This window comes from Phoca vitulina, unplaced genomic scaffold (genome assembly GCF_004348235.1).
Source record: "Phoca vitulina isolate PV1807 unplaced genomic scaffold, GSC_HSeal_1.0 scaffold66, whole genome shotgun sequence".
In the NCBI taxonomy this organism is placed as follows: Eukaryota; Metazoa; Chordata; class Mammalia; order Carnivora; family Phocidae; genus Phoca; species Phoca vitulina.
Genome location: NW_022589769.1, coordinates 6,748,880 through 6,775,609, shown reverse-complemented (window position 1 = coordinate 6,775,609; position 26,730 = coordinate 6,748,880). Strand labels below are relative to the sequence as shown.

Genomic DNA, 26,730 nt, shown 5'->3' with positions numbered 1-26,730 from the left:
TTGAAGTCTCTGGTAACCTTTATTCTGAGTCACCAGAAAAGTGAAATAAACTAAATTCAAACATTTCAAACATTTCTGAAAAGGGCTCCAGTTAAGATACTCGCTATAGGGCCGCCTGGGTGGCTGCCTGGGTGGCTCAGTCATTGAGCGTCTGCCTTCGGCTCAGGTCATGATCCCAGGGTCCTGGGATTGAGTCCTGCATCAGGCTTCTTGCTCCGCGGGGAGCCTGCTTCTCCCTCTCCCACTCCCCCTGCTTGTGTTCCCTCTCTCGCTGTGTCTCTCTCTGTCAAATAAATAAAATAAAACAAAAACAAAAACAACTATATTTCTCCAATACTTTTATTTACTTTTTTTTTTAAAGATTTTTTATTTATTCATTTGTCAGAGAGAGAGAGAGAGCACAAGCAGAGGGAGAAGCAGGCACCCCGCTGAGCAAGGAGCCCGATGCGGGGCTCGATCCCCGGACTCTGGGATCATGACCTGAGCCGAAGGCAAACGCCCAACAACTGAGCCACTCAGGCGCCCCTCTCCAATACTTTTAAAGTTCAGAATATTCTGAGGACCAACAGCCATTATGATACTTTCTAAGCAAAAGGATCTATCTTCACATGAAGGAAAACTTTGTTACAAAGTAAAAATAAAACAAAACAAAACAAAAAAACTCTTCTGAATAACACCAAAGCATTTTGTAAGAAATTTTCCTTACACTTACCTGTTATAAAAAAATTAGCTGTTAGGCAAGGAATTAGAAGATATTTCAAGAAACAGGCAAGATACCTTTGAACCATCTGAAACGACCTCTTTCTGCAGAGAAGAAATGAAACAGGTACCTCTTCTCCACCTCTCAGTTTTTTAAATACATGGGATGGATTGTCATTAATTATAATAACGTGGATTTTCAGAGACACCCACGTTGACAACTCAGATATGTATTTTTCCCCCTAATTAAGCTTGTGGTTTTGTGCTCTTCTTTTTTTTTTTTTTAGATTTTTTAAAATTTATTTGAGAGAGACAGAGATAGTGAGAGAGAGAGCACAAGTGGGAAGGAGAGGGAGACGCAGGCTCCCCACAGAGCAGGGAGCCCGATGCGGCACTCGGTCCCAGGACCCTGGGATCACGACCTGAGCCGAAGGCAGATGCTTAACCGACTGAGCCACCCAGGCGCCCTCGTGCTCTTCTTTAAGTGGTGAAGGATCTCATGAACAGGGCCTGTGAGCAATATTGGTTACTATGGGGCAGTGGTTCTCAATCCTGTTGCCCAGAAGAATGAACCACCTAAGGAGTTTAAAAAAAAAAAAAATTAATAATAATAGGTACTTCTGCTCTGCTCCAAACCACCTGCTGATAAGAATTTCCAGGGGCCATGTCCTGCATCAGAAGAAATTAAAAGCTCCCAGGTTGTTCTAAAGCTCAGATAAAGGGGCGCCTGGGTGGCTCAGTCGTTAAGCGTCTGCCTTGGGCTCAGGTCATGATCCCGGGGTCCTGGGATCGAGCCCCGCATCGGGCTCCCTGCTCAGCGGGAAGCCTGCTTCTCCCTCTCCCACTCCCCCTGCTTGTGTTCCCTCTCTTGCTGTGTCTCTCTCTGTCAAATAAATAAAATCTTTAAAAAAAAAATAAAGCTCAGTACTGTAATTTGAAGGTAATTATGTATACAATCAGAAAATAATACATGGATGTTATGCTACTTCTGGGCCAGTTAGAAACTGTAACTGCCTCCTTATTTGATTTCACCTGATGTTATTTTTTTTTTAAGATTATTTATTTATTTGCCAGAGAGAGAGAGCTAGAGAAGAGAGAGAGAGAGGGCACGAGAGAGCACAAGCTAGGGGAGCAGCAGGACTCGCTGAGCAAGGAGCCCGATGCAGGACTCGATCTTAGGACCCGGGGATCATGACCTGAGCCGAGCCCATGTGTCCCACCTGATGCTATTTCGATGCAGATGTTACTTCTAAATGAAGGCTGCTTCTCAGCGATTGGATGGTTCTCCAAGCGTCCTGAGCAGCATCAGTATCACCTGGGAGCTTGTGAGAACTGTAAATTATCCATGTCCATTTAGACCAACTGAATCAGGAACTCTGGACGTAGGGTTCAGCAACCAGGTTTTAATAAGCACTTTATTATTATTATTATTAATTTTAATTCCAGTGTAGTTAACATAGTGTTATATTAGTTGCAGGTGTATAATACAACACCAACAATTCCATATGTTGCCCTACGCTCATCACAAGTGCGCTCCTTAATCCCTGTCACCTATGTCACCCATGCCCCCACCTACTTCCCTTCCGGCAACTACCAATGTGTTCTCTGTAGTTAATAGTCTATTTTTTTGTTTGTTCTTTTTTTATTTGTTCATTTCTTTTTTTCTTAAATTCCACATATGAGTGAAATCATATGGTATTTGTCTTTCTCTGACCGACTTATTTCACTTAATACTCTCTAGATCCATCCATGTTGTTGCAAATGGCAAGATTTCACTCTTTTGGATGGCTAATATTCCCTTGTATTTATATACCACTTCTTATTTTAATAAGCACTTTTATGCACCTTCCAGGCCAGGGATGAGGGAAATATTTGGGAGTGGCTGAGCTTTATGGAACATTTGTCCTGAAATAATGACTAAAGGTCATATCAATGACTTTTGTTAGAGGACAAACACAGACGCCTGTTGGTCTCTCACATCTCACATCTCTCGTGAGGTGCAGAGTGCGAAGGGCAATCCTTCCCCCTTTCCTTAAAACAGGGCCCACCCGACATACTGTTTTTACACGCCGCTTTTTTTTCACTTGACAATATACCCTGAAGATCACTAATAGCTATATGCAGAGTTCTACCTCAAGAAAACTTTACTGTTCTCAGGGTGCCTGGGGGGCTCAGTCGTTAAGCGTCTGCCTTCGGCTCAGGTCATAATTCCCAGGGTCCTGGGGTCGAGCCCCGCATCGGGCTCCCTGCTCGGCGGGAAGCCTTCTTCTCCCTCTGCCACTCCCTCTGCTTGTGTTCCCTCTCTCTGTGTCAAATACATAAATAAAATCTTTTTTTTTTTAAAAGAAAACTTTACTGTTCTTGATTAAAATTTATTAAGATTGTGAGGCTATATAGTTCCCCTCTTGATAGATATTGGTGTTGTTTCCATTACTTTGCTGTTATAAAACTATTGCTATCAATAGACTTGAGCATGTGCCATTTCATATTTTTGCCAGTAGATTCTTAGAATTGGATCGCTGAGTCAAAAGGTAAGAGCATATGTCTCTATATTCATTAAACAACAACTTCCTTCCTCCTTCAGCCCCTGGCAACCACAGGAATACAAAGCTTTTTAAAAAAAACCACAAAATAGAAACCCAAAACCAATGAATATCTTTATTTTTATGCCTGTGTCTTTGTGCTTTTGGAATCATACCAAGGCAGGGGCACCTGGGTGGCTTAGTCGTTAAGTGGCTGCCTTCAGCTCAGGTCATGATCCCGGGGTCCTGGGATTGAGCCCCGTATCGGGCTCCCTGCTCCGTTCCTCTCCCATTCCCCCTGCTTGTATTCCCTCTCTCGCTGTGTCTCTCTGTCAAATAAATAAATAAAATCTTAAAAAAAAAAAAAAAGAAGAATACCAAGGCAGCTTTTCGAGAGACAAGCTTTATTGAATTAAAGTCTATGGGTTTGTTTTAATTTTTTCCCCTCTGAATCACAAAAGTTTTGGTTCTCATAGAAATTTGGAAAATAGGGCACTGGGTGGCTCAGATGGTTAAGCGTCTGGCTTCGGCTCAGGTCATGATCCCAGGGTCCTGGGATCGAGTCCCGCATTGGGCTCCCTGCTCCTTGGGAGCCTGCTTCTCTCTCTCTCTCTGTGTCTCATGAATAAATAAATAAAATCTTAAAAAAAAAAGAAATTTGGAAAATAAAGAGATAAAAATAAGACTCAAGCATTTCCACCCTACGAAAATAATCAGAATCAAAAACACAAGAAATAACAAGTGTTGGTGAGGATGTGGAGAAAAAGGAACCCTTGTGGGACCTTGGTGGGAATGCAAACTGGTGCAGCCACTGTGGAAGACAGATAATATGGAGTTTCCTCAAAAAATAAAAAATAGAACTACCCTATGATCTAGTAATCACACTACTGGGTATTTACCCGAAGAATATGAAAACACCAATTTGAAAAGATATTTGCACCACTGTGTTTATTGCAGCATGATTTACCATAGCCAAGATAGGGAAGCAACCCAAGTGTCTATCCATAGATGAACGGATAAAGAAGATGTGGTACATATAGACAAGGGAATATTACTCAGCCATGGAAAAGAATGAAATCTTGCCATTTGCAACAACATGGATGAAGCTAGAGGGTATAATGCAAAGTGAAATAAGTCAGTCAGGAAAGGACAAATACCATATGACCTCACTCCTATGGGGAATTTAAGAAACAAAACAAACACGCAAAGGAAAAAAACGGACAAAAAAAAAGCAGACTCTTATAGAGAACACATTGATGGTTACCATAGGGGAGGTGGGTGGGGGGATGGGTGAAACAGGTGATGGGGATGAAGAGCACACTTATCATGATGAGCACTGCGTAATGTAGAGAATTACTGAATCACTATATTGTATACCTGAAACTAATATGACACTGTATTTTAATTACACTGGAATTAAAATTAAAAAGATAATCAGTATTGCATTTTGATACTTTTCATTCAGCCTTCCTATCTCTTTTTCCTTCTCCCTCCAGAGAGCCCCATGTATGTGTATTGGGTATGTGCGTAAAGACCTGCTTATACACGGCTCTTGCTCAGTTGTGCAGTCTCATTATAAAGGTAGGATTATACTGCAGCTCTCTGCTTTTAAAAGTATTTTTATTTTTTTTAAAGATTTTATTTATTTATTTGACAGAGACAGAGATAGCAAGAGCAGGAACACAAGCAGCGGGAGTGGGAGAGGGAGAAGCAGGCTTCCCGCCGAGCAGGGAGCCCGATGCAGGGCTCGATCCCAGGATCCTGGGATCACGACCTGAGCCAAAGGCAGACGCTTAACGACTGAGCCATCCAGGCGCCCTTAAAAGTATTTTTAAATGGCCATTAAATATTCTTGAAAAACATTCCCTGAGATCAAGAGTAGCGTGTTCTACGGATTGAGTCAGCCAGGCACCCCGAACTACCATTTTATTTATGGAAACTTAGGCTGTTTCTAGGTTTCTGCTCTTTGTTAGTGATCCACGTTGTGTATAAACCTTGTCTGAGCATTTTATTTTCTTAGAGCTATTCTCTAGGAATAGCTAGATCAGAGAACGTGCTGGATCTGAGGATTCACTGTTCTGTTTTTGGGGGTCTCATGAGCTGGAGAAAGCACTCACATTCAGATGCTCCTCTCTATGTGTAGAGTTACTTTACCTTCTAGTCATAGAAGATACCCGCTTCTGTCGCACAGAAGAAGAAATCATTTTACTTACCAAACATTTGTAGCAAGCCTTTGTCAATAGACCAGGATGAACCCGAGGACGTGGTTAGATTGAGACCAGCACTAGGGGCACAGTTCCTTGGTATGCATAACTCCCCCTTTGGAAATGAACCGATTTCTGACTCCATTCCATTCTGTTATATCCCCTCATCTTTCAGCACATTCAACTGAGGCCCCTTTGCAAAGGATTTATAATTTTGGTTATTTTTAATATGTTAATTGAGGAGAGTATGACATTAGTATGTCTCTTTTTTTTTTTTTTTGAGAGGGAGATAGAGCATGAGTGGTGGGAGAGGAGCAGAGGGAGAGAGAGAAAGAGAATCTTAAGCAGGCTCCAGCACAGAGCCAGACTAAGGGCTCAATCTCAGGACCCTGAGATCATGACCTGAGCTGATAGCAAGAGTCAGAGGCTTACCCAACTGAGCCACCCAGGCGCCCTGACATTAGTATCTTTGATGATGGTCCCAATGCCTCAGTCATCTGTCATATTGGCAGCAAATTATTCTGTGCAAAGGATCCTTGCAGATGATGGAGGTTAACCAGTTATAGTGGTAGAGTTTGGGTACAAAAGTTCTGATATTGAGAACAGATTTTCCTGACTTGTTACTTATAATGGACCTTTCATGACAAGTTGGGTTTTCCTCTGTGCATATTGACTGGGAAAGTCCTTGAAGGCAAAAGCACTTCTCCTGGGTTTATATGGGTTATTTTATCCCCTGTCGCTCATGGGAGAGCCTTGGAAGGAAGGTCTATTTCTACCCTATGTTTGGGAGAGTCAGAAACCCATACTCCCCGAGTGGGCAAGCCTTAATTGAACACCTATTCCGTGTCAGGCAGGTCCATGCTGGGTGTTCAAGAGGACAGACCCAGGCGTTGCCTGGAGGAGCTCGCTCCTGTGGGGGGATAGTGAACTCAGTGTGGGGCAGCTGGATGGCCCGACGCCTCAGGTTTTCACAGAAGGAGGCAGATGTAGATTGACCATCATGTCAAAAGGCATTTGAATCTGGCCTCTCCTAATTCTTGGTTCTTAGCTTCTCTGATCCTCCATTACTTCCTGTGACAGGGGGACATCAGGGGGCCTGAGGTTGGGATAAGATCACGTGTCTGGTGCCCTTAGCACACCATAGCAGGTAAGCCATGACGTCACCTTTGTTACTATTATCTCTACTAGGGCTTAGCTGTGGAGATGGGAGGGGTCTGGGGTTCCACTCTCAGAAGTAGTTATGACTCAAAATCAACAGAAATTGCGGACTAGCTGGATAGGCTAGCGCCAGGGACCAAGGAGAATAAACATCTTTTTGCAGTACTGAGCTCCTGCGGATTTGTACCTCCCAGCCTCACTTTGACCCTCACAGCCTTACAGCCCTGGGGCAGATGCAGATGAGATGCCCCAGGCGGGAAGGGGATGGGGTGTGGGCTGTGCTCCCACACCTCTGCAGCCTCACCCCCTCATCCCTCACCATGCCAGCTCTGTCTTGGGCCAATCTTGGACCGCCTCGGTTTCCCTAATACAGTGGTGTGGCGGTGAGGGTGGGGGTGGGGGTGGCTGCAGAGGGTTGATTTCGAGGGGGTATCAGGAGCGCCAAGTTTCCTGCATTTAGAATGTTTAAGGGGCCGCCTGGCTCAGTCGGTAGAGTGAGCGACTCTTGACCTTGGGGTTGTGGGGTCCAGCCCCATACTGGGTATAGAGATGACTTAATAAAGTAAAATCTTAAAAAAAAACAAAACAAAAAACCAACAAACTAAACTAAAATGTTCAAGATCAGTTCAGTTCCTCCCCCTTCCCCCGCCACGGCCCCCAATTCTTGTCTTCCTCTCCGACGGCCAGGGGGGCGCCGGGAGGGGGCTGCAGGTGGCAGCAGCAACCGGGCACCTTTGTCGCACGCCTACTCCTGGACCGACCCGCGCCCTCCCTCTGTCGTTCTCCCCAAGTCCCAGTCCGACACATCTGGAGCCGGATTCTCCCTCCCGCCCGGCGCGCCCCTGCCCATTCCGGGGGAGCCCGCGGCGGAGGTCCGGGAGCGCCCGCCCCGCCTGCCCGCGGGGTCGGAGGCGGGGCCGGGCGGGGCCGGGCTGCTGGGAGGGGGTGCGGGGCTCCGAGAAGACACCGCGGCCCGAGCTGCCGGCACCTGCAGCCGTCGGATGGGTCCGCTGCCTCTGAGCCCGCCCGCAATGCTGCGGCCGCCGCTGCTCCTTCTGCTCCTGTTGCTGTTGGGACCCGGACTCGGGCCCAGCGCTGGTGAGTGAGTGAGGAGGGGGGCCCCCCCCCGGAGGAACGGGAAGCCCTGCCTTCCCGTCCCTCTGCAACCCCTCCAACTCATCAGCCTCTGCCCCGCCTCCCGGGGCCCCGGGAGCCCCCGGCCCTCCTTTCCCGCCCCTCTGATGCATTCTTTACCAGGTTTCCAGGAACCCTGTCCCCCAGCCCCACCGCCCCCCCCAAGGCACCCTCCAGTCACCTGTCCCTGAGGTCTAAGGTAGGGCTACGGGGGGGACACCTGGGAGGGGCAGGTGAAGAACAGAAGGTGGCTTTCTCACCTGCCCCTGGCCATCACCCTTAGAGAGGTCTCCTCAGCACCCGACTATTTCTGGGGTGTACAGACACACCCACTCGCAGGGAAATATAGGGACACACCACGAGCAGGGAGACACGGAGGCACAGGACACCTTCAGCCTCACCTGGGCACTCAGGTGTAGGGTTCACGGACAGGTTCACACCGGGACACAGGCAAAGGGACCTCGGAGGGAACACACATATGCACACATAAAGCTCAGGCAGACCAGACAGCCCGACGTGGATACACACACACACACGCACGCTCAGGCCCATGGGACACCGGGACAGCTTTGGCACTCCCAAGTAGAGGCTGTTGCGGGCAGACAGAGCAAACAGACCCCAGAATGACCTGCCTCACCTAAGTTGATGCAGAGGGAGTGTTTTCCTTGGTTCCAAACTCAGTGCTGGGCGGCTGCCCCGTGCCTTGGTTCTCTGGAGGGCTGTGCCCAGGACCCTGAGATTGCCAGAGTGTGGTCAGGTCAGGGTGGGGACCTCTGGGGACAGCTTTGGGGCATGGAGTTAGGACTGGGGCCATTTCAGGTATGCTTACACAGGGAGTGTTCCATGGGGCTTGGTGGGTCCGGAGGTCAAGGGACCTTTTCTGGAAGCTTACTGTGTGCCAGGGGATCTGGAGTTGTCTACAGCAGAAATCTGCCCTCAAAGAGCTCCCAGTTGAGAAGGTCACTCCCAGGGGCGCCTGGGTGGCTCAGTCCATTAGGCATCTGCCTTCAGCTTCTCCTTCTCCCTCTTCCTGCCACTCCCCCCACTTGTGCTCTCTCTCTCTGTCAAATAAATAAATAAAATCTTTGAAAGAGTTAAATAGAGGGTCACTCCCATAAGCAGACAGCTGCACAGCGTGGTAAAGACCCCTATGGTCACCTGGGGGCAAGGCAGATTATAGAAGGAGGTGACAGGTGAGCATGGGGTGAGGGTGTGTGCCCTGCAGGGTGTCTGTGATGGGAAATTCAACTGGAGGAGACGTTAATCATGAGCAGGGGCTGCATGGGGGCGTTGGGAGAGGACATGGGGGTGTTGAGAGAGGGGCCCCTTCGTGCAGGGCCTCTGGGCTGCGGCAAGGCCTCTGAGCTTTATCTGGACGGTGGGAGCCACGGGATGTTTCGGGCAGACGCATGGGCAGCTGGGAGCCGCACCTGGCCAGTTCTGGGAGAGCGAGGACTGGTCACCCAGAGAGGAAGGCGAAACCTTTAACTGGTTTCTGTGTTTTCTTTCTATTTAACTCATCTCTATTCCCCCGCCCCCACAAATATGGTACTTTTTCCACCGAGAAAAAACAACAATGGGTTTAATTTTGGCCTGGACTGTTCAAAAAAGTCAGGGTGATGAACACTTGTTTTAAAAAAATTTTTTTAAGGATTTTATTTATTTATTTGACAGAGAGGGAGAGCACACACAAGCAGGGGGAGCAGCAGAGGGAGAGGGAGAAGCAGGTTCCCCGCTGAGCAGGGAGCCCGATGCGGGGCTCCATCTCAGGACCCTGGAATCATGACCTGAGCCGAAGGCAGACGCTTCACCGACGGAGCCACCCAGGCGCCCTGAAAACTTGTTTTAGATGAAAAGTGATGAGACCTTATGGGCAGATGCAATGCACAGACCTGGCCTGGCTCCTCCGTCCCCAAGTGGTGGAGAGTGGACACCCAGGAATCAGAGAGGCTCCCGTGTGAGTGTCTGCTCCGGGCCTCGGCAGCCCTGTGCATCTTCAAGCCTCATTCTCCCCAGCCATAAATGGGATAACAGCTGCCCACAAGACAAGGAGGCTATGCTGTTGACAATAGGAGATACCTGTCAACTGGGGAGCACGGTGCTTGGTATGGGGTGAGGTTCAAGTGATCACACTCCTTACTGTTACTCTGTTTGGTTTTTTGGACCAATGCCAGAGAGCGGACTCCTTCGTTACCTTCACCAGAAGGATTATTGGATGTCCCGGTCACAGTGGGTTTGGAGGGCCCTGACCTCAAGCAGTGGCCCCATTGGTGCCTCTCAGCTCTGTCACCTTGGCAGGCCCCCTTCCCTTGCCCTTATTGGGTGAAGAGGAAGGTGCACCGGTTTGGAGGTCAGAAGCCTGGGTCAGAGCCCCCCAAGAAGATCAGGTTCTTGTTGGCTGTGTGACTGTGGGGGTCGTCCTTGGTGCTCCGGTCTCCTCTTCCTCACCTGTGAAATGTGGGGGGTCCAGTCACCCCTCCTGTGCATTGCTGTGTGTCAGAGATGCACTGGGATGCAGACAGGTGGCTGGGCTCAGGCCGCAGGGCCTCCCTGTGTGGGAGGAAGCTGTGCGTGGGCAGTGAAAATAAAAGAAGATGCAAAAGGCCCCGAGTCAGAGTCTGGAGGGGCACGGTGGGGGGCAGGGGAGACCCATGGACAGGAAAGCCCCTGCAGGGGAGCCTGGTGGCATGGACCCTGTTTAGCTCATCTCTGTTGCCCAGTGCCCAGCACAGGCAACTGGACAGACATTTGATTCGGGACTAGCAGTCTGACGAGTAGACAAGGGCAGGAGATTGGAAATCAGGACATTCCAGGAAGAGGGGCCAGCCTGTGCAAAGGCGCAGTGGTGCGACCTTTGGGATGCTGCGGCTCCATGACTTGTTTTCTCTTTCAGGGCTGCCTTGGAGACATGAATAGTAGAGGCTGGCATGTGCCAGGGGCTTTACATGCATGATGCCATTTCGTCCTCCCTATTGTATAAACAAGGAAACCAAGGCACAGAGAGGTTGAGTAAGTTGTCCAAGGTCACACAGCGAGGAAGTAGGAAGAACGGGATTCAAACCCAAACAGTCATCCAAGCCCTTCCCACACTAGTGCCCTTCCCCAAGCCCTGCCCTGCAATCTCTGACCTTTGTTTCCCTCTAGCTTCCCAGAGGTCACACGTGCACCGGCGTGGGCTTCTAGAACTGGCAGGGACCATGAACTGTGTTGGCAGCCGCAGCCCCCTGTCCTACATAAGCTATGGCTGCTATTGTGGCATGGGAGGCCATGGCCAGCCCCGCGACGCCATCGACTGGTGAGTGCATGCTTGGGCCCGGGCTTAGAAGGTCCCCCACCCCCTGGGGTAGTTAAGGCCTCTATAAAGAAATACCCACAACCGAGGTTTCTGTTTGGACTAGCAAGATCCTAGCACGCAGTACAACCTGGCAGGCAGAGGGCCTCCTGGGTGACGGGGCCACTGAGGACACACCCCGGCTGTCACAGCTGCCCCCCCCCCCCCCCAGCCTGGCCATGCAATGAATTACTTGGGCTGAAAAAAGAACATAGGCTTGATCAGACATATTATGCACCAGGAACCGTTCTGAGAAGGCCTCTCAGTCCTCACAACAACCCCATTTCAGAGATGAGGACACTGAGGCAGGAGAGATTAATTTGTCTGGGGCCACAGAGACAGTGAGGGGTGGGGGCTGGGATCCGAACCCAGGCAGCCCGGCTGGATTTATGCCCCTACTCGCTGGGCTCCACTACCATGTGAGAAATGCCCGTTCTGTGCAAGGCTGAGGGTTTATTTAGATCTTCCCGCGACTTCCTTTCATTTATCCTCCGAGGTGGGCAGGACGGCTGTCCCCTGAGGCTCAGGGAGGCACGGCCACTCAGCCATTTCCACACAGCCAGTAGGAGGTGGCAGAGAGCACCATGTGATGGTCTCTTCCCTGGCTTGGAGGATTTAACTGTCCCAGACAGGTATTTGCTCAGTCTCATGCTTCCAAGGCTCCCGGGCATGGTTGCCTGCTTCCTACACATCCTCCCAGATGCAGCTCAGGCATTGACCCCTCTGGGCTCCCAGAGTACCCCCCCCAACCCCTTATCCCACGTTCCAGCACTTCTCACCATGCATGTGGTGTCTGGCAGCTTGTCTGCCTCCCCCCATCAGACTGGGGGCTCCTTGAGGGCAGAGCGGCATCTGGCTGACCTCTCCCTGCCAGATCCCATTATGGGCTCTGGACACAGAGGGACTAGTAGCTGGATGGAGACCGTACCAGTGAATGAATGAATTATGGGCAGGTTTGGGGACATTTGTGGATGTTTCTCAGAATTGCTCAACAGCAAATTATCATTATTATTATTATTGAGGTCCTATTATGTAGCAGACCCTGGAGTGGACACTGGGGACACTGTGGAGAGCAGGACAGAAATGGTCCTGTCCCGACAGAGCTCTGGCCACTGCAGAGGACAGATGCTCATCAGTCTTCTCCCTAAAATGAGAGTCTCGTTATAAACCTGCCCTGAAGGGAAGGAACCCAGTTGTATGAGAGAGTATAATCAGGAGACCGTCATTGACTGGGGAGGTCCAGAGCTGGATGACATCTTGGGATGGGAGCTGGTTCTTAGGCTGAGACCCGGAGGGAGGAAGGATGGACAGGAAGCCGTCCCAGGCAGAGGACAGGTCCCACGCAAAGTCAGGAGGCAGGCGGGGCTCGGCTCACTCCCGGCACAGAGAGGAGGCAGGTGCGCGGGAGCTCAGAGACACAGAATGAGGCAGGCAGGGGCCAAGGGACGGAGCCAGGGCACACCCCACACACTGGGGCCAGCAAAATTATTTCCCAGGGTGGGGATTCTTGGGGACACAGCTTGGACCAGAAGATGCTGGCTCCCTGCGTGTCCTCACGTACCCAGAATCCTGGCCGGGAGAGCATCCCTGCCACCACCCAGCTGCTGGTCTGCCTGTCTGCCATCCCCAGGTGCTGTCACCGGCATGACTGCTGCTACACGCAGGCTGAGCAGGCTGGCTGCAGATCCAAGATGGAGCGCTACTCCTGGCAGTGTGTCAATCGGAGCATCGTGTGCGGTGAGTCCCCAGCAGGGCCCGCGCCCCCCCCCCCCCCCCGCCTCCCCAGCGGCCCCGGGCGTCCTGGCTGCAGTAACTCACCGCTGCTCCCAACACTGCAGAGACCACCCCCGGGGGTTACCTACTCTAAGTGATCTTTAACACGGAGCACTTACGGAAACAGACAAAGAAACCGGGACAAAAGCTAAAAAAGAAATGACACCAGGTATAAACAATCTCAATGTCCATCAGCTGGGGGCGTGGGTAGATTAAACCTGTGATGCATTCTTACTGTGGACGACTCTGCAGCCTGCGGAAAGGGATAAGGTAGAACCTCATGCTGACGCGAGAAGGTGTTGAGTGGAAAAGCAAACTGGAGGGCGACATGTCCAGGAAAGCACAATTTTTGTTTAAAAAAAAAAAAAGAAGAAGCTTGCAACATAGTAGCGTGCTTCTTTTCCGTGGCTACCTGTAGATACTTCAAAGCTCAGAAAAAGGTATGTAGAGATACAAGGCGTGCTGCGGGCGGCTGTGGTCGTCCCTAGACACAGGATCAGGCTGAGGCAGGGGTGGTGGAAGGCAAGTTCACGTTCCTGTAATGTTTCCCTTCCTTTACAAAAAGAATGTCTTCATTAATTACTTTTGAGCCAAAGCTTAGAAAGAAAAGGAATCCACAGCCTGAACTCTGGATGGGTGAAGTGCCCAATCTCTGCAAAGGCATCAAAACGAAATAAAATAAAAAGGTGGACAGATGGACGGGTGGGCGGGCAGACGGAGGGGCGACAGGTGAAGCAGAATGTCATTGTGACGTGGCAAGGCAGGTGTACAGATGTTCTCTGCTATTCTTTCAGCTTTTCTGTGCGTTTGAAATTTTCCACAACAAAATGTTAGGAACCAAAAGAAAATGGAAGGAGAGAACTTAGTGGGAGAGGCCTGAGTCTCCATGTCCTCACCCTCAGCTCCAGCGTGAGATCCTCTCAAGATGCAGGCCAGCTCCACCTTGGTGTGGTTTGATAACCCCCTGCACCATGGTTCTGAGGCGCCAGCCCCAAACGTCCAGCGCTAAGGACCAGACGCCATGGGCTGGGGCTGGGTTCCCCGCTGGTGAATGGGGGGATATAGAACCTGGACTGAGCCTGTAATATGAGTTCATTTCACTGGCCCTTCTTCCCTAAGGCTGAACCAGTGGAACAAGCCCGTGTTCTAGAGACATCCTACCACTTACCATTTGGGGACCCCAGGAAAACCCCTTCCTCTCTCTGGAACGCTGTGCCCTCATCTCTCAAAATAGGGCTAATAGTATTGCAGGTTGGTGTCCCCTGGGCCATGTTTGTCCTGCAAATGTCTTGCTTCACCTGCACAGTGTTTAGAAAAGCAATTTGAGCCAGTATTTGAAAAGTCAAAACAGGTCACATGAAAAAAAATCTGAATTTCTGAATGTCCGGTTTTCCTTAAAAAAATTGGGGGGTCCAATAGCATCAGACCTGGTAGTAACCATTGGCTGGAGCTTAGAGGGGCTGCCAATTATAGGCAGGGCCTCTCTCTCCCATCTGCCCCAGTCCCCACCATGCCCTATTGCCTCACATTGAGGCCAAGTGACAATTACCACATTTCACTTCCCTTGTGCTCTTCATTTGGTTATGGAAAAGAAATATTTCTTTTTTAAAATATTTTATTTATTTATTTGAGAGGAGAGAGAGAGAGCAAAAGCAGAGGTCAGGGAGAGGGCCAGAGGGAGAGGGAGAAGCAGACTCCCCGCTGAGCAGGGAGCCAGACACAGGACTCAATCCCAGGACCCTGGGATCATGACCTGAGCTGAAGGCAGACGCTTAACCAACTGAGCCAACCAGGCGCCCCTCTCTTTTAATCTTTCTAACTTTGTGGAGGAGAAAGTCTCAGTTCAGTGTTAATTTAGCTTTAACATCCCTGGAACACTTGATGATTTTATTTTTTTTAACAGAGAGAGCAGGCTCATATCCAAGAACACTTCTGTTCATCAATTGAATTCTGCCTTAAAAAAAATTCTTCCTATTTATCTATCTACCTACCCATTTATCTACTTATCTGTCTTTACCTGCAAGCAGTATGTATTTAATGAGGATAATTGTAACAGAATCCATCCTAACTTCATTGTACATTTTACATGACCAACCACTTCTGGAGTTTAAAGAAAAATAAAACAATAATTAAAAATGTTAAATGTTGGGGCACCTGGGTGGCTCAGTCAGTTAAGTGTCCACCTTCAGCTCAGGTCGTGATCTCAGGGTCCTGGGATTGAGCCCCGCATCGGGCTCCCTGCTCAGTGGGAAGCCTGCTTCTCCCTCTCCCTCTGCGCCTTCTCCCACTCATGCTCTCTCTTGCTCGCTTACTCTCTCAAATAAATAAATAAAATCTTTAAAAAAATGTTAAGTGTCCCTCAGGGCAACCTTACTGGTTTTTTGCGTTTTTTTTTTTTAACCTTACTGGTTTTTTTTTTTTTTTTAAACAAAGCAGTAAGAAAAGGACTGATGCATTTATTTTTAAGATTACCTTCTGATGGATGGTATTTTCCACATATAGTTTCCTTTCAAATAAATTAAAAAGCTGAATCCATTTTAAAAATAGGAAGTAGGGGTGCTTGGTTGGCTCAGTCGATTGAGCATCCAAATCTTGATTTTGGCTCAGGTTGTGATCTCGGGTTTGCGGGATCGAGCCCTGTGTTGGGCTCCGCTGTGCTGGGTGTGGAGCCTGCTTGGGATTCTCCCACTCCCTCTGGCTCTGCCCCTCCCCCCCTCACAGGCATATACACACTCTCTCTCGCTCTTAAAGAAAGAAAAAGAAAAGGAAGTAATGGGGCACTCGGCTGGCTCAGTTGGTGGAGCATGCGACTCTTGATCTGGGGTCGTGAGTTTGAGCCCCACGTTGGGTGGGAAGATTACTTAAAAATAAAATCTTAAAAAAAAAAACAAATATGGGAAATAATAGTACACGTACAAGGTAGGTAAGGCTGCTGACCCAGAAACTGGTTCCGTAACTTTTTTTTTCTTTCTTATTTTTAATTGAGATAAACATAATGCAAAATTAAATATTTACAGTATAAGCTTTAGTGATATTTAATACATTCATAATGTCATCCACCACCTCTGTCTAGCTCCAAAAGATTTTCTTCCTACCCCACCCTCTCCCTCAAAAGAGCCCCACTGAGCAGTCAGTCCTCATTCCCCCTTCCGCCACCACCTGGCAACCACCAATTTGCTTTCCCTCTCTATGGATCTACCAATTCTAATTTTATAGATATATATATAAACTGAATTCTGTTATTATATGTTATAATATATATGTCAATTGAATCCTATTATTATATATAATAATATATAACAGAATATATATTATATATAACTGTATATATTATATTACATAGAATATAAAACAGAATATATATTATATATAACATTATATAATTCATACAAATGAAGTATATATAATATTTCATATAAATGAAGTCATACAATCTGTGGCCTTTGGTGTATGGCTTCTTCCACTTAGCATCATATTTTCAAGGTTCATCCATGTGGTAGCAGGTAGCTGAACTTCATTCCTTTTTATGGCTGAGTAACATTCCCTTTGTAGGGATAGACCACATTCTGTTCATCCATTCATCCGTTGGCGGACATTGGGCTTTTTGCACCTGCTGAGTACTGGGAATAGTGCTACTCTGAACATTTGGGAACAAGTATTTGTTTGAGCATCTGTTTCCATTTCTTTGGGAGGTATCACTATGAGTGGAATTGCTGGGTCATCTGGTAATTCTCTTTTTACTTTTTGAGGAACCACCAAACTTTTCTACAGAAGCTGTACCCCTTCATATTCTCATTAGCCACGTATGAGGGATCTAGTTTCTCCATAGCCTTGTCAACACTTGTTATCTTCCTGTTTGTTTTGTTTGTTTGCTTTTAGTAGAGGTGTTGAGTGTATCTCATTGTGGTTTGGGTTTGCATTTCCCTCATGACTAATGATGTTGAGCATGTTTTCATGGGCTTGTTGGCCTTTTTAATATTTTCTTTGGAGAAATGTCTATTCAAGTCTTTTGCTCATTTTTATTTTTTTATTTATTTGTTTATATATTTTTAACATTTTTATTTTTAAGTAATCTCTACACCTGATACGGGGCTTGAACTCACAACCCCAAGATTGAGAGTCACACGCTCTACCGACTGAGTCCACCAGGCACCCCTTCGCTCATTTTTAATTGGGTTGTGTTTTTATTATTGAGTTATAAGAGTTCTTTATATATTTTGGATTCTAGACCCTTATCAGATATGTGATTTGCAGACGTTTTCTCCCATTTTGTAGGCCGTCTTTGCATTTTATTGATAACATCTTGGATGCACATATCTATTTTGTCTTTCGTTGATTGTGTATTTGGTGTCCTAAGAATCCACTGCCAGATCCTATGTCATGAAGACTTACCCCTCTTTTCTTCTAACAGTTTTATAATCTGAACTCTTACATTTAGGTCACTGATCCACTTTGAGTTAATGTTTGTATATAGTATGAGGTAGGGATCCAACTTAATTTTTTCACATGTGTATATCCAGTTGTTCTAACATCATTTGAGACTCATTTTTTCCCCATTGAATAGTCTTAGTACCCTTGTTGAGATTCACTTGGCCCTAGATGGATGACTTCCCTGGGCCTCAGTTTCCTTACCTGGAAGATGGGTATTGCAAAGATGAAAAAAGTGTTTATAACATGATAAACAGATTGGACTGGGTTGTTACTCTTTCCCTTCCCTTCTCCTCCAGCTGTCAGCCTGATCTGAACCTCTCTCTGACCTCCATTAGAGAGAACAGGGGATCTGGCATGACTCTCCATTAAACCCACCACTCTTGCACTGCAGGGAAGGAAGACGTCATAAGGGTTACCAGAAGGATGGTCTTGGATATTCTTGGACTCTCAGCTGTATCTCCTTAGCATGAAGTAGCAGTTGGTATAAGAGCAAAGCTGAATTAATATGGAGACATAATATCAATTTTTAGGACCCAAAGTGTCCCAGACATGGTCTTGTCCAGCTCTCTTATTTAGAGTTGGGGAAACTGAATGAAGCTCAGGGAAGGAAGTGACTCGCTTAATGTGGTGGTCATGTGCCCACTTCTGGGCGCATCCCCTGCCCACAGACTGCCCCCAGACTGTCCAGCCCCAGGGTGGGCAGAAAGGAGATGAAATGGGGCTTGACTGGGAAATTGGTTGAAGTCCTCTCCCTTGTCCCTTCAACTGCATGTTCGGCTTGCCGCTAAGCATGCGAAAGCGATGTCTGTAAACTATTTATTGGTGTGTCTGCTGGTGGAGTTCATGCCTGTTTACAGAACTGGCCTCCCTGAACCAAACGAAAAGAACCAAAATATCTATTCTGCATTTGTTTTTGGCTAAAAATATTCTCTTCTTCTGTTTGGAGATACTCTGAACATAGCCGTTTACCTAATTACAGGTGTTGCCCATTTTCCATTTATGGGCCTGACTTAAATATATTGAAAAAAATTTAAAGCCTATGATAATATTTACTGGAAGGTCTTTATTTTAAGCTTAATCCTTGGGGGCTGTTTTTTCCTTTTAAGTCTTTATTCTTGAATAACATGATGCTGTTGCGTTCCTGAGGCTATGGAGTGGTGAGACCATGTCTTGCTTTTCAAAGAAACTTTCTGGGGCGCCTGGGTGGCTCGGTCAGTTGAGCATCTGACTCTTGATTTCGGCTCAGGTCATAATCTCAGGGTTGTGAGATCAAGCCCCAAATCAGGCTCCGTGCTGAGTGTGGAGCCTGCTTAAGACTCTCTCTCCCTCTGCGCACCCCTACCCTCCCTCACTCTCTCTCTCTCGAAGGAAGGAAGGAAGGAAGGAAGGAAGGAAGACACTTTGGGTTGGAGCACAAGGTCAGTATAGGTGTTGGGTCAGCTGATTCTGGGCTGGAATCCTGGTTCCCCTCCCTGCTTAGTGTTGTGATCTTGGACAAGTTACTGAATCCCTCTGAGCTCTGCTTTCCTCATCTGTAAAATGAGAATAATAAAATTTAGGTGCCGGGTTTGTATGAGGATTGGAAACAGCGTATGGCTATCCTGTCGTCCTCCCAGCAGATATTATTGAGAATCTATTCTGTGTCAGTCTCCATGCTAGGTTTTGGGCAAGATGGAGAAACAAGGTTCTGTAGTCTAAAAGGAGGAGGGTGGGATATAGTGTCTGTGCTCATTGCTGTTTTAGGTACTGGGTTGGAAAATAAAGTAGGTGAAGCATCATACCTGCTACAACGTGGATGAATCTTGAGAACATGATGCTAAGAGAGAGAAGCCAGACGCAAACGGTCACATACTGTGTGACTCCATTTTTATGAAATGTCCAGAATAGGCAAATCCATGGAGTTGGAAAGCAGATTAGTGGTTGCCCGAAGACATCAGTGGGACTCAGGTGAGGGGAAATGGGGAGTGACTTCTTTTTTTTTTTTTTTTAAAGATTTTATTTATTTATTGGAGAGAGAGAGAGCGAGAGAGAGCATGAGAGGGGAAAGGGTCAGAGGGAGAAGCAGACTCCCCACCGAGCAGGGAGCCCGACACGGGACTTGATCCCGGGACTCCAGGATCATGACCTGAGCTGAAGGCAGTCGCTTAACCAACTGAGCCACCCAGGCGCCCCAATGGGGAGTGACTTCTTAATGGGTATGAAGTTTCTTTTGGAGTGATAGAAATATTTTGGATCTAGAGAGGAGTGATGGTTGCACAACACTGTGAAGGTACTAAATGCCGCTGACTTGTGCACGTTAAAATGGTAAATTTTGTTTTGGGAATTTCGCCGCAATAAAAAAATGCAGGGGAGCAAGGTAAGGGATACTCTTTTATATAGAATGGTCTGGGGCCAGAGAAGCAGTGATAAAATGCCACTGAAACAGAGACCTGGGGAATGTGAGAGGACCCATGTAAAGAGATGATAGGAACAGCCAGTGCAAAGGCCCTGAGGCAGGAATGAATGTCTAGGTGGTCCAAGAAGCTCAAGGAGGATGGTGAGGCTGGAGCGGAGTCACCTAGATGAGAGTGGTGGGTGATGATGTCAGAGCGAGAGGGTCCCATTGATACTATACAGACAACCCCTTGACTAACCTTCTGGTGTTTTCCCTGTCTTTTTCAAGTGCATCATTAAAAAAATACCTGGCATCGCTTCTCGGCCTTTTGGCTAAGATCAAGTGTAAAAAAAAAAATACGGCAGTATGTTTTGTACCCCTTATTTTTTGCCGAAGTATAAGCTGTTTCTCATGTCATTAAAACCCTATTAAAGAATGCTGTGTTACAAACATGAATTGCAAGGGTGGGCGCGTCCTGAGTCCTTGCACCATTTCCTTCCTGCAGACGGGTCACGAGACCCAGTTGGGGTCCTAGTCTTCTCGCCCCTTCTTGGATTTCTCCTCTGGAAGGTTGGGGTGCCCTGTGGCACAGCCCTGAGGGCTGGGTGAGATGGGGACCATGGAGCCCTTTGCCCGGTGCCTGGTTCTGCATAAATGCACAATAAAGCCTTCGTCCGTCGTCCTGACCTCTTGTTATTGATTTAATGAATTATAACCAAGGCATTTTGCAAAGCGTTTAAACATAGGCTTTTGGATTTGGGGGGTGTTTGTGTTTGGTCCTCCCTTCCAGTAGTTTTCTAGAGTTTGGGAAGCTTCATGATGAATTTATATGAGAAAAATGTTCTCTTTCGGTTCTCTATTAATTTTTCCAGTTAGGCAAGGAGTAAGCGTCCGTTGTGGGATGGTTGGACAGCTGGAAAGGTTAAACCTCTCTTACACTTGCTAATCTCCCTGCTTTTAACCAAGACACCCCGATTTGGGGCTTACAGCCTTTAGGGAGGCAATATCATCTAACTAGCCTTTAATATTAGAAATTTACCTCCACTGGTTTTTGTTGTTTTTCGACCAGTTTCTTAATTTATGGTATAAGATTTTGGTTTTCTACTTATGGCAATGATAGAATTAATTTTTTATTTATTTTTAAATTTGTTTAATGTAGTTTAATACCATGTAATATAATTAAATTACAACTTATTTAATAATTGACTTACTATTTAAAAATGAGGGGATTTTTAAATTTTTTTTAAACTTTTTTTTTTTTTAAGACTTTATTTATTTATTTGACACAGAGAGAGAGAGACAGTGAGAGAGGGAACACAAGCTGGGGGAGTGGGAGAGGGAGAAGCAGGCTTCCCGTGGAGCTGGGAGCCCGATGCGGGGCTCGATCCCAGGAGCCTGGGATCATGACCTGAGCCGAAGGCAGACGCTTAACCGACTGAGCCACCCAGGCGCCCCTCCAAGGAACATGAGAGGATCCTTAAAGAGTGGCTGGCTGCCGAAGGAGGTCGGCTCCAGCTTACTGAGTGTCTACTGTATGCCCTGCATTTTACCCATTGGGTGAAATGATCTGTTGGGTGTCTTTTCGATCTCCCAGCAGCCCTTAGAAGTAGGTACTATTAGTATCCCCGTGTTGCCCTGAGGAGACACCTAGAAGGGATGAAGTGATGTGTCTAAAGGCACAGAGCTGCTACATCCCTGACCGAGCTGGTTAACTCCAAAGCTGGTGCTTCACTCTGCCTCTGGAGGCAATTTGGAAGGATTCAATGGTGGGTGGGTTTTGTATTTACATGTATGTGAATAATTAAAAGCCCACACTAAGGGGCAGTGGGTGGCATGGTTAGGTGGGATTTCCAAAGCTGTTTCAGGCATCATGCCTTCTAGATTAGTAAAATACCACTTGAAGATCAGGGAATCTTTCTAACCCCAAGCAGTGAATCTCCAATGGTGGGATTACTGCCAAGGCGGAGACTGACCTTCGAGTGGCGCCCTCTGCGTCTCTACAAGGCAGGCTCAGGCTGGAAGCGGAAGATGGAATACGCTCTTGAAGGAGCAGGGGGAAGAGACGTGGAGAAGGAAGGCAGAGAGATGCAGGCGGAGCCGACATTGACCGAGTGCCCGTCCCTTGCCAAGCCGCTGCTGGGCGCCCTACATGGGCTTCTCCGTGACCCACGTTTCCAGTGAGGACTTGGCTCAGAAACCTTGGGGAAGGTCACCTAGCTAGGAAGTAGCAGAGCAGGCACTCCAAAAAAGCGCCCTGGATCGTTCCCAGGCACCTACTGCTTATCTGCACGGATCCTCCGGGGAGGTAGTGTAATGTTGATGTGGAAGAGAAGCCAGAAGGTCGCATGGACTTCGGACTTTTCCATCTGAAAACACTTCCCTGGCAACTTCAGGTTCCTTTTCCGTAAAACGGGGCCAATGTCGGCCCCCCACCCCCCGGAATTTGCCAGGATGGAGATCACGTGGTAAATTGCCAAGCGTCAGGTAGATGCAACTTACCATCCTCCCTGCCTCCAGCTTCTTGGCTTCCCTAGTGTTTACTGTCAAGTCTCTGAGAGGCTCTGCTCTAACTCAGTTTCCCCCCTTCTTCCAGGACCAGCGGAGAACAAATGCCAGGAGCTCTTGTGCAAGTGTGACAAGGAGATTGCTTACTGCTTAGCCCAGACTAAGTACAACTTAAAGTACTTATTCTACCCCCATCTCTTATGTGAGAAGGACTCGCCCCAGTGTGACTGACTAGCCTAACTTGGAAAGTTCTTTCGCACAAGGAAATAAAAACTCTTTTTCACTCATCAACAGCTGCATTCAGTTCTTTGCAGGAGGGAACGAAGGCCAAGTGTGAAAGCTGCAACCCTTGTTTGCTTTCTCTCCCAGAACTTGGGGCTGGAGCCTGTGTGGCTTCCAGTTTAAGGTCAAAAGTCCCGTGCTTATTTTATAAAACCACAACTAGGCCTATGGCTGTATTGGGTTTGGTACCATTTTTGAGATTCGCCTTTTATGAAAAGGGCTGAGCTTTGTGTTCTAACCTGCTCCTGACAGCGGGTGGTCAAACATGAACGAACACCTACCACGTGCCTGGCCTTGTTCTGTGTTCCGGGATGAGGCGATGAACAAGATGCCCCTTCCTGGGGCGCCTGGGTGGCTCAGTCAGTGAAGCGTCTGCCATCCGCTCAGCTCATGATCTCAGGGTCCTGGGGTCGAGCCCCGGGTTGGGCTCCCTGCTCAGCGGGGAGCCTGCTTCTCCCTCTCCCTCTCTCAAATAAATAAAATCTTAAGATGCCCACTCCTGTGAAGTTCCAGTCTGGTAGTTATGAGCTTTCTTAAGAGTATTCTTCTCCATCCCACTCCACCTAACGGTTCAATTTCCTGGTTACAGAGGTAGAATATACTCAATGCTTAAAAAGATAAAGGAAAATAAAGACAAATATAAAGGAGAGAAAAAAATCACTCTAATTCCCACAATCCAGAATAACCAATTTTAGTATCTCTGTGTGCTATCATCAGTGTTTTCTGTGATAATTAAAAATGCAGTTGAGACCACGGCATAGGACTTCTTCAAGTTTTTCCCGACGTCATTAAAAAACCTTTGGAGGGCGCCTGGGTGGTTCAGCCGTTAAGCGTCTGCCTTCAGCTCAGGTCATGATCCCGGGGTCCTGGGATCAAGCCCCACATCGGGCTCCCTGCTCCGCGGGAAGCCTGCTTCTCCCTCTCCCACTCCCCCTGCTTGTGTTCCCTCTCTCGCTGTCTCTGTCAAATAAATAAATAAAATCTTTAAAAAAAAAAACCAACCTTTGGAAACTTCAATTTAAGTAACCGTATAACATACTGTTTTATAGATTGCCCACTTTTGGGTATTGATGTTTCCAGTTTTTATCGATTATTGACGTGACGAGGATGCTAATGAATACATCTTTGCTACACCCCACCACCCGCCTTTTTATTGTTTCTTTTTTTTTTTTTTTTAAAGATTTTATTTATTTATTTGAAAGAGAGAGAGAGTGAGATAGAGAGAGCCCAAGAGGGGGTAGGGTCAGAGGGAGAAGCAGACTCCCCGCTGAGCAGGGAGCCCGACGTGGGACTCGATCCCGGGACTCCGGGATCATGACCTGAGCCGAAGGCAGTCGCTTAACCAACTGAGCCACCCAGGCGCCCCCTTTTTATTGTTTCTTAACCTAGTGTCATGGCTGAGGGCAGGCCACCCCAAGATGGGTATAGAGATTCTTTTGAACTGAAGGCAGCAGAGACCCTGTGGGCTCAAGAGAAACTTTTGCCCCTCCTTTTAACTACCTAGAAGAATCTAAATTGGGGGTCTGTCCTAGAATGAGGGTTAGTACCAGAGATCAGTTCTATCTGAGTGGCCCATCTGCGTGGCAGGGCAAACAGCTCATTACCAAACATCTGCATTCCTTCCCTCTGACGGCCCACATCCCTACCTTAGTTCAGGATGACATTTGGCCTCGTTTTGCCCATCTTTGGAATTGCCCTGCCTGCGTGGATTCCCCGTATGTACAAAGTTAAGTTTGATTTTCCGTTGATCTGTCTCTTGTCAATTTGATTCGTAGTCCAGCTAGAAGGACCTTGAATGAGGACAGGAATTCTTGCTTTCTTACACCAGACTTAATGAAGTGCAATTTCTGCATCAAAGGGCCTGAAAATTTTCAATAAATGCCCCGTCTGGGGTACCCAAGCCCGCTATGATTGAGAGGGTCTGAGGGCTGAGACAGGCAGCCAGTGCCTGTCCCCCCTCTGGCAACAAGAAGCAAGAGTCCGGCCCAGCCCGTCTGCACTTCCTCCTTCCCAGTGCATATGTGGCTATTACTCACTCATCCTTGAAGCAGGATGTGGGGAGGAGGTGGGGAATGCTGTGAGCCCACAGGGTACACGTGGGGGCACTCACTGGCAGTCTGGCCTGGGCCCAGCCCCACCGATGCCAACCAGCCTCCCCGTGCTCAGCTGGAAAGAACAGTAACTGTGCAAGGCACCAGGCCAGGGATGTGCAAATAGTGCGTGGAGTCCCCAGACCTGCTATGTGGTCAGTGACGGGGGAAGGCCTGGCAGCCCTGGGGCCTAATGAGCAAGCGCAGGAGGAAGAAAAACACTCTCCCTCCTTTTCACGTGAGACACCGCAGGGCGGCTCTCGCGTCAGGCTGGGGCACTTCGTGTGACTAGCAGGCTGTATGGGGCAGTGCAGATTTTCTTCACGTTTTCTAAGCAATTCTCTTTTTCTCTAGATAACACTTTTATCTATATAAAAATCTTTATTTTACTTTCAAGTGATATCTTCAAACTTTCGGATGCAAAGTTTGAGGGAAATGTTCATAGGTCCAAAGGATTAATGAAGGGTTCATGGAGTCACAAAACAACACTGTGGATGCAAGTCTACCTCTGCGGGGCCGATCTTCCGACGGCTCACGTTCACACCTGCTGTCTTTACACTGGAAGGAAAGAAAAGGCCCTGCTTCATCTCATTCATATTTACAGTTACAGCACTTGGTGTAATTATACTTGCTGTGTTATACATCAGAACAGGACAGTAAGATTATACAGTGCAAGGTCAATGTACAAAATGTTTCCTTGAACAAAAGGATTATCCTGGATATTAAATTCCTGCAAACAAAACGAACCAACCCCACAACAATCATTTTCAGCAGCACTGAGGCAGCTCAGCCTGATGCGAGTCACTCTCCATTAGTGCCTGACATCCTACTCAATCCCCACCCGAGTCAGGGATCCAAACTCGCAGTGATTACGCATGGAAAACCTGACGACAGTCTGACCACCAGTCTAGTCTCAAACAGAATCCTTTTAGACGCTTAACTCTTGACAAATCTTCTAGCAACTCTTTAATAATACAGAATCGTCCATCAGATTTGGGCTTCTCCTCTGCATTTTTTATGTGCAACTGTCTACGCCTATGACAAAATCTCCTGGTTTTCCTAAATCTGCCTTAGAGGACGGGCCTGGCCCCAGCGAGCCGGGTCTTGGGCTCGGCCTCGGGCTGCAACTCGCGCCGGGAGCCTTTGTCAAGCGGGCCCGCTGATGCGGCAGCCTCCTGCCGTGGCCACATGCATCCTCTGGGGCCCCGGGTCCCTGAGAGCCGTGGTGGAGCGGGCCTCCGCAGTCCCTGTGCGGAGGGGGGTGGGCTGGGAGGTGCTGCTGCTGGGTCGGCCGAGCTCTGGGCTGTCAGTCCCTGCCGCCAGGATGCCACGGGCATGGGAGAGAGGACCTGGCTGGAGCCTCTCACGGACAAAGCAGCACCTTGTTCACGAGGCGCAGAAATAGGAAGTCTGCTCCCCCCCGCCCCCCCTTGCTCAAGCATCAATGCTCTGACGTCAAGGAGGCTGAAAGAGTCTCTCAGGGCCTGCGCAGTGCAAGTCAAAACACCTGGGTTTCCAGCCGTCGGACTTCCTTGACCACGAGATCAATGTTAATAATTGGGTTGAAGTACAGGGCCCAGTAAAATAAACAGTTGCAAACAAACTGAGGAATCAGGGGCCAGAACATGGCCACAAAAAGCCCCTGTGTTGATACTTTCCAAAAATGGCTCCACATCCTCTGAGGCACAGTCCTGGGAAAAGAAGAGAAGCATCTGAGAGGTGGAATGGTGATGCTGTTTCTAATGATGACGCCAAGTGCGCGGGCCCTGGGCCTTCTCCCCGCGCGGAGCCTGGCCGTTGCTGCTGCAGACACCCTGCTTCCCGGCCCTGCTTGCCTGAGGCGCGCCTCTGCCTGACCCACCATCCTCCACTCCCAGCATGCAGCCTGCGGGGTGTGCCTGGTCCTGGTCCCCACACCGGGCGAGGACCCCCCCCCCCAGCACAGCCCCACCGGCTTCGTCGCTGGGTCGCACTTGTATGTATTTAATATCCGTATTTTCTCTGTAAGGCTATGGGCCTTCAGAGTCCAGACTGTCTGTGTTCTTTACCAAAACATCTGCAGTGCCCGGCAGAGAGCCAGGGGCAGAGGAGGGGCTCAATTAACCGTGAGCCTAAATAAATCAAAAGGAGATTCTTGTCAGGTTTTTGGAACTATTTATAGGGCTGTTCCTGACTGACGAGGCCAAGAACTCTTTGAGTCATGGGATGTTTAAGGCTGTTAAGGATG

General features: G+C 48.1%; 2 protein-coding genes across 4 annotated transcripts in view; one reads left to right on the top strand and one right to left on the bottom strand.

Moving 5' to 3' along the window:
• The first annotated feature begins 7,584 nt into the window (after positions 1–7,584).
• LOC116624394 (group 10 secretory phospholipase A2-like) lies at positions 7,585–22,362 on the top strand. Its single transcript, XM_032392233.1, has 4 exons — positions 7,585–7,675; positions 10,862–11,012; positions 12,679–12,785; positions 22,220–22,362. Exons 1-4 carry the CDS (start codon positions 7,585–7,587, stop codon positions 22,360–22,362), a joined length of 492 nt encoding a protein of 163 aa, XP_032248124.1.
• Positions 22,363–24,850: 2,488 nt separating this feature from the next.
• Positions 24,851–26,730, bottom strand: part of BFAR (bifunctional apoptosis regulator) — a 31,088-nt gene continuing 29,208 nt past the window's right edge. For 2 of the 3 annotated variants that reach the window (XM_032392230.1, XM_032392229.1), the window contains exon 8: positions 24,852–26,194. In XM_032392230.1, the coding sequence (XP_032248121.1) occupies positions 26,002–26,194 (193 nt within the window). In that variant the 3' untranslated portion in view covers positions 24,852–26,001. Of the gene's footprint in view, positions 26,195–26,730 lie in introns of all 3 variants that reach the window. The other variant, XM_032392232.1, reaches the window with a different exon arrangement.

Coding starts and splice junctions, on each gene's coding strand:
- LOC116624394 (XM_032392233.1), top strand. CDS start 7,585: ATGGGTCCGCTGCCTCTGAGCCCGCCCGCAATGCTGCGGCCGCCGCTG. Junction 11,013..12,678: donor CCCCGCGACGCCATCGACTG/GTGAGTGCATGC, acceptor TGCCATCCCCAG/GTGCTGTCACCGGCATGACT. Junction 12,786..22,219: donor CAATCGGAGCATCGTGTGCG/GTGAGTCCCCAG, acceptor CCCTTCTTCCAG/GACCAGCGGAGAACAAATGC.